Source organism: Sinocyclocheilus rhinocerous, unplaced genomic scaffold (assembly GCF_001515625.1).
Source record: "Sinocyclocheilus rhinocerous isolate Xijiao unplaced genomic scaffold, SAMN03320098_v1.1 scaffold1238, whole genome shotgun sequence".
In the NCBI taxonomy this organism is placed as follows: Eukaryota; Metazoa; Chordata; class Actinopteri; order Cypriniformes; family Cyprinidae; genus Sinocyclocheilus; species Sinocyclocheilus rhinocerous.
Window position 1 is genome coordinate 546,431 of NW_015662954.1, and position 7,844 is coordinate 554,274.

The window sequence follows — 7,844 nt, forward strand, 5'->3', positions numbered from 1 at the left end:
CCACCCTGAGTGAGCTGTCATCAGTCCGCCATTGTTTCACCGCCGGAGCAGATGTAGACAAGAATGACTCCTAAGCGATTGAGGTGTTCTGTTGTTGGATGTGATAATGAACATAGCAGTCGTCATTTACTCCCGACATCTGAGCCGCTGAAGACGCAGTGGATTACGTTTGTTTTTGAAGGGAATGCGCCCCCGATCTACATAAATGCGTCTATGTTCGCACGAATCATTCATGATCCAGCCTCATCTACAGAAGAAGTGAGTATAATGTTTTGTAATGAAGCTTTGCAAATCGCCTTTCCTAATAATGTGCTAATTAGCGAGTTTTACGATGAATGCGGCTGAAGTAAACAGTCTCTCTGGGAGCGGCTCGGAAGAGAGGGGCGGGGTCAGCAGAGCTCATTAACATTTAAAGGAAAATGCTACAAAAACGGCTTGCTCTGAAAAGAGCTGTTTTTGACAGGGTAAAAAATGTGTTTTTTACACTACCATTGAAAAATTTTAGCCAAACTATTTTACAGACTTTTCATTAAGACCCTAAAGAATCATATCAACTTGTGGAAAATGGGCATCCTATGACCCCTTTAAATGTCATCAGTAAACTACAATTTTTGTATTGGCAACATATAACAATGCAACAGCAATTCACCAAAAATAATTGCACAACAAACTCTATAATCTGAACATTTTATTTATTTTTTGCTTTGTTAATAACAAAGTTTCTAATATGTTCCATTCTTTAGATACACGTAGAAAACAATTTCTTTAAGAAACAGTCGAAAGGCACAATTTGTTTTTTGTTTTTCAATATATACAATTGGATCTAAATTATAAATAGGCCTATAGAAAATGACAAAAGCATAAGAACACAGGAATAAAATGGTTCAAGATACATATAGTCAGTAGCATGTTTTTTTCATAGCAATAAATTACGTAAATGCCATATTGATATAAAAGCGAAGCCAATGAATCGAGACGTTTACAGTATTGAACATTCCCACGAAGGGCTATGAGCAAACAAACATGGCAGCACTGGATCACAAACCAGACAGAAATTCATTTATGCTGTTTTAGTGCAAATCATACACAGAGCAAGTCAAATGCATTTCTATTTAGTAACAGGTTCATTTGACTTTGTCCCAGTTTCATGGCCTCATCGTATAGTGCTTTCGTTGTATAAGACGCTTTATTAGAATGCATAACAGAAACTTAAGTCACATGTTCATCTTTTTGGGGAGGCACTGAGAAAACTAAATGGATACACTGTGGATCACTTGTAAAGTAAAAACTATGTGATGCACTGAACTATTATGGAACAATTCAAATTCTTGTACGAGTATGTAACAACTATATGCAGGAGAAAGAAACTACATGTAATTTCACAAAAAAATTGTGCAAATGTGGCTGAAAGAATTTCCCTTAATGAAAAGAATAAAATAAACTGTGCAGTAAATATGCAATAATGGCTAAATAAATAATATTTCATATGCGTCAATGACAGGATTTTACATACAAGACAAACCTTATCTTTAGGCAGACATTAAACATTTGGATACATTTGATCAGATTTAAATAAAAATTTTTAACTAATTGGACATAAATTTCATCCTGAGATAGGGAGTGGTTTTAACACCGTAGAGCCATGAACTGTTGAAGTGAATATTTGGGTTTCAGTTCAATATTAATATCTGGCTATTGCTGTGAAAATATATAAGAATGTATCAATTGCATAAAGAATAAAGATAAACAGGAAAAAAGGAACAAAGTATTCAACCACCCAGTGCAGCAGAGCAATGTCTAACAAAATTTCATTTCGCTTTGAATTGTTTGTCGTTTTGTTTGCAAAATATCATAGTATCAATAAAACAAAGCATAAAAAATTATCTAAAACATGTCCCTTTAGAATTAAATACGAATAATCAAGTAATTGTTATACAAATATTTAAAACATCTGACAATGAATCTATTAAATAAGGGCTAAAATTCAACTCGATAAAAGTTTCATTGCCCCTTCTTGACTGTACCAGGGATGCATTTCACATTGCATCAAACGAAGAAATCCTGATCTTTTTTTTTTTATCCACACTGGATTGTGAGGGAGAAAGGACTTTTTAGTTTCTAGGTCACAATGAAAATATTGTACTAAGACAGGGCCGAAGTGCGACGAAAGTCCTTTTGGGATCAATAAATCAATCAGCTAATACATCGTTACCGTTCTGTCTTGTTACATTGCGAGACCGGGGACAGCAGGACAGACTGTTCTATTTTAGAACAACAGAGAGACAGCTGCACAGGTAAGTGATTTGTAGGTAGTTACGCTCTCCTACTGGCACACTGTTTCAAGGCCTGATAAATAAAGGCAATAAATAAGTTACAAACATCTGCACATGAACGGTACAGGAGTATGTGTTTACGTCTACATTCCACTGTCTGTTCCAAAGGCACATGTTCTCTTGCTCCTCAGGAAAAGTGTTTTGTTTAACAGAAGTTCATCAAGGAAATGTAAAGCTGATGATTGTTCGATGCAAAACAAAGCTTAGGCTCCTTGCGGTACGTCTTGCATATGTGAGGCTCGTACAACTTCAGCTAGGCCCACTTGGAATCTGTGGCCACAAAAAAATTATACTACAGAAAAATGAGGTACCATTTGGGGTTCCTTTTGGTCGGCACTTTGGTAGAACCCTTTGGAGAACCTCTAGGCACACTTTCAAATGGAGAGAGTCAGTAATGTTCTATAAGGAACTTACAGCTTTAGTGACCCCTTAATGAAAGCAAGTCTTTGAGGCATTTCAAATATATATCGAAGATCTCTCAGGACTCAAAAGAACATTTGAGGCACCTTCAAAGGTGCCTGGAGCTTCCCCAGAGGGTTCCTCCAATGAGGAACCAAAATGGTACCTCAAGTGTCTTTTCACTTCTGCATGCTCCATCTTGAGCAAAATATACTGTACCATGTGGTATGATATAACCGAAACCAAACCCAAGATTTGCGCTTGAACTATTTCAGGTAAATCAATACTCTTTGAAGCCCCAGTGTCTAAAATTTAGGATGCTGAAACAGGGATAACCACCTCGGTAACTATCCTGAAGTTCCAGAGACAAACTGTGTAGGGATCATACTCGACTCGAGAACAGAGCGAACACCAAACTTCCTCCCATCTTGTGAAGCAGAATCTCATGCTTGTGGAACCGAGACCAATGGCGGAGAAGGACGCCGGCAGTGGTCAGACTACAGCCCTCAGTGTGTGCACGTTTACAGGAGAGTCCGACTGGAAAGCTCTCACTCGGGTTGTTGGTACTTAATGATGGACTGGCGTGGTTCTGTTCCACCTCGCAGCATGCTGTTCAACACCTCTCGTACGTTTATGTTGGCTTCAGAGCTGCAGTGGCTGTTGGGTAACGGGACCATCTGCTGGTCCATAGGGGGGAGAGAGACGAGCGACGAGGAAGATTGGTAATTGGACAAGGAAGAAGAGAAGGAATTTGAAAAGACCATGGGTACCAACGAAGGTGCATCTGAGGAGGAAGAGGCAGGGACAGTCTGACTAAGGGGTGTAATAAATGAGTTCAAGGACAGTAACATGTCTAACAGGTCTTTGTCTCGTGCTGAATTGCTTTCTTGTATGACCTGGCTCTCCTGCTGCGGCTGTACTTGAATAAACTCTTCAAGGTTGAAGTCATCCACCGTAGGGTCGGGTTGCCTGGAGAGGTTGTCCACACCCAGGTCAGCTTGAGTGCTAACTTGGGAGGAGGATGAGGAATTGGGAACCGTCAAGTCCAGGATTTCTTCCAAAGGGGTTTCAATGGAAGGGAATGAGGGGAAAGATACGTATGGGGTGGGTAAGCTGGCCAGGTTGGGAGGTGGCAAATTGGTGAACAAATTCGGGGTGAAAAATTCTTGAAGCTGACGCTGTGCCATCAGCCTCTGTTGCTCCTCGACCTGACGCTGCTCCTGAGCTTGCTGCTGCTCCTCTCGACGTCGCTGCTTTACCTCTGCATCCATCCTCACCAACTCCTGACGCACCTTTGACATGCAGTTCTCCGGGATCTTAATACCTGGGAGAAAGAGAGAACATCCATTTCAAGATGCTGATTTCCTTCAAACGGCTGTAGTGGTGTCGTTGAACCTACTACCTTTTGGATATCAGACCAGAGCATCATAATCTGTCATAATCTAGTCAGGAACTCCTCAGGAAGGGTTAACAGGTTGACTCACCAACTTGTTTGCTGCTGTCCTTGGTCTTGAGGCGGACAATTTGGAGAATGCTGGAGCTGGTGACGTCAGCGACCACATCGGACACGTGCTTCCAAACGCGGAGCAGAGCACCACACAACATGTGATACTGACGCAATCGAGTGCCCATTAAGCACTCCTGACCCTCCTCTACCTTTTTGCACCTCCCGTTCCTGCAGGAAACATGCATACATGTTAGAATCTCTGGGCTCAGTTTGGCTAGTACCAAGTCGGGAAGGTCTCTTTTCTCACCAGTTAGCATGGCTACATTTCCTGAAGGAGAAAGTGAACTGGTTTTCCCAGCTATCCTGTGCCTCCTCCGGAGTGACCTGAAGCAAGGGTAGAAAACGTCACTTAAACAGTGTCTTAAACCTGTAATGCTCACTAGATGGCAGCAGAGATGTTTTCCACAGCAGCTCTGCATGTCATTTTCAGGAAGGTCTCCTTTGCTCTGATCAGTACATTTGAACACACCTTGCGGTATTTTTGTTGGAGATTCTCAAGGCTTTCCGTTTGGGCCTGCTTGCCGATGTTTGGTTTGTAGATGATCATGTTGCGTTCCTGGCCTTGCACGGCTAGCAGCACGCATGGATAGTTACCTCTCAACTGCAAACGAGACAGGCACAAACATGTTCAACAGCAGAGTCAACTACTGAAGAACTCTAATGACACATGAACCCTCCTTTACCCCTGAAGAGAAAGATTCTTCCAAGGAACAATTTTTCCTGTGTTACTAAAAGGAAACTACATGCAGATTTGGAAAGATTAGACTTTTTTGCTCATATACTCACTTTATAGGATAAATAGAAGCCTTCATCCGGGTTGCTGAGAGTTTGGGCCCTCTGGAGAGCCTCCAACCATGGCATACCTCTATCTACACTTATCTGTTGAACAAAACAAACAGTTCTGTCAGAGATAATGTTCGTCAGTCATGTCCACACTACTGTCCAACTAGAGATGTAACGATTCACTCAGCTCACGATTTAATTTTCTCATGATTTTTTAACAAAATGAGACTGAAGACATTATATAGTAAATGAAAAGATGTCCTTTTATTAGGCTATTGTTGCATGCTTCTTTGTGAAATTGAAATATAACAAAACTAAATTGAAATTTTAAAACAAACCCCAAATCAAACAAGTTACACAAATAAAATAAATCTCTTCATATAAACAAGCTAAGGCTTTGTCTGTGCTCTTTCCATTTAAAATGAGAGGCAACCACTGCATTTTAATCATGATCCAAACAAAGATGCAGCATACATGCAGCATGAGTAGTTTTTAATCTAAATTAGACTGCCGAGACCAATGGCGGAGAAGGACGCCGGCAGTGGTCAGACTACAGCCCTCAGTGTGTGCACGTTTACAGGAGAGTCCGACTGGAAAGCTCTCACTCGGGTTGTTGGTACTTAATGATGGACTGGCGTGGTTCTGTTCCACCTCGCAGCATGCTGTTCAACACCTCTCGTACGTTTATGTTGGCTTCAGAGCTGCAGTGGCTGTTGGGTAACGGGACCATCTGCTGGTCCATAGGGGGGAGAGAGACGAGCGACGAGGAAGATTGGTAATTGGACAAGGAAGAAGAGAAGGAATTTGAAAAGACCATGGGTACCAACGAAGGTGCATCTGAGGAGGAAGAGGCAGGGACAGTCTGACTAAGGGGTGTAATAAATGAGTTCAAGGACAGTAACATGTCTAACAGGTCTTTGTCTCGTGCTGAATTGCTTTCTTGTATGACCTGGCTCTCCTGCTGCGGCTGTACTTGAATAAACTCTTCAAGGTTGAAGTCATCCACCGTAGGGTCGGGTTGCCTGGAGAGGTTGTCCACACCCAGGTCAGCTTGAGTGCTAACTTGGGAGGAGGATGAGGAATTGGGAACCGTCAAGTCCAGGATTTCTTCCAAAGGGGTTTCAATGGAAGGGAATGAGGGGAAAGATACGTATGGGGTGGGTAAGCTGGCCAGGTTGGGAGGTGGCAAATTGGTGAACAAATTCGGGGTGAAAAATTCTTGAAGCTGACGCTGTGCCATCAGCCTCTGTTGCTCCTCGACCTGACGCTGCTCCTGAGCTTGCTGCTGCTCCTCTCGACGTCGCTGCTTTACCTCTGCATCCATCCTCACCAACTCCTGACGCACCTTTGACATGCAGTTCTCCGGGATCTTAATACCTGGGAGAAAGAGAGAACATCCATTTCAAGATGCTGATTTCCTTCAAACGGCTGTAGTGGTGTCGTTGAACCTACTACCTTTTGGATATCAGACCAGAGCATCATAATCTGTCATAATCTAGTCAGGAACTCCTCAGGAAGGGTTAACAGGTTGACTCACCAACTTGTTTGCTGCTGTCCTTGGTCTTGAGGCGGACAATTTGGAGAATGCTGGAGCTGGTGACGTCAGCGACCACATCGGACACGTGCTTCCAAACGCGGAGCAGAGCACCACACAACATGTGATACTGACGCAATCGAGTGCCCATTAAGCACTCCTGACCCTCCTCTACCTTTTTGCACCTCCCGTTCCTGCAGGAAACATGCATACATGTTAGAATCTCTGGGCTCAGTTTGGCTAGTACCAAGTCGGGAAGGTCTCTTTTCTCACCAGTTAGCATGGCTACATTTCCTGAAGGAGAAAGTGAACTGGTTTTCCCAGCTATCCTGTGCCTCCTCCGGAGTGACCTGAAGCAAGGGTAGAAAACGTCACTTAAACAGTGTCTTAAACCTGTAATGCTCACTAGATGGCAGCAGAGATGTTTTCCACAGCAGCTCTGCATGTCATTTTCAGGAAGGTCTCCTTTGCTCTGATCAGTACATTTGAACACACCTTGCGGTATTTTTGTTGGAGATTCTCAAGGCTTTCCGTTTGGGCCTGCTTGCCGATGTTTGGTTTGTAGATGATCATGTTGCGTTCCTGGCCTTGCACGGCTAGCAGCACGCATGGATAGTTACCTCTCAACTGCAAACGAGACAGGCACAAACATGTTCAACAGCAGAGTCAACTACTGAAGAACTCTAATGACACATGAACCCTCCTTTACCCCTGAAGAGAAAGATTCTTCCAAGGAACAATTTTTCCTGTGTTACTAAAAGGAAACTACATGCAGATTTGGAAAGATTAGACTTTTTTGCTCATATACTCACTTTATAGGATAAATAGAAGCCTTCATCCGGGTTGCTGAGAGTTTGGGCCCTCTGGAGAGCCTCCAACCATGGCATACCTCTATCTACACTTATCTGTTGAACAAAACAAACAGTTCTGTCAGAGATAATGTTCGTCAGTCATGTCCACACTACTGTCCAACTAGAGATGTAACGATTCACTCAGCTCACGATTTAATTTTCTCATGATTTTTTAACAAAATGAGACTGAAGACATTATATAGTAAATGAAAAGATGTCCTTTTATTAGGCTATTGTTGCATGCTTCTTTGTGAAATTGAAATATAACAAAACTAAATTGAAATTTTAAAACAAACCCCAAATCAAACAAGTTACACAAATAAAATAAATCTCTTCATATAAACAAGCTAAGGCTTTGTCTGTGCTCTTTCCATTTAAAATGAGAGGCAACCACTGCATTTTAATCATGATCCAAACAAAGATGCAGCATACATGCA

General features: G+C 42.2%; 1 protein-coding gene across 1 annotated transcript in view; it reads right to left on the reverse strand.

Moving 5' to 3' along the window:
• Positions 1-675: 675 nt before the first annotated feature.
• Positions 676-7,844, reverse strand: part of LOC107728569 (protein strawberry notch homolog 2) — a 58,777-nt gene continuing 51,608 nt past the window's right edge. The window contains 6 exon segments of the mRNA XM_074560135.1: positions 676-3,970; positions 6,284-6,399; positions 6,560-6,750; positions 6,830-6,906; positions 7,052-7,183; positions 7,369-7,461. Coding sequence (XP_074416236.1) covers positions 3,281-3,970; positions 6,284-6,399; positions 6,560-6,750; positions 6,830-6,906; positions 7,052-7,183; positions 7,369-7,461 — 1,299 coding nt within the window. The 3' untranslated portion in view covers positions 676-3,280.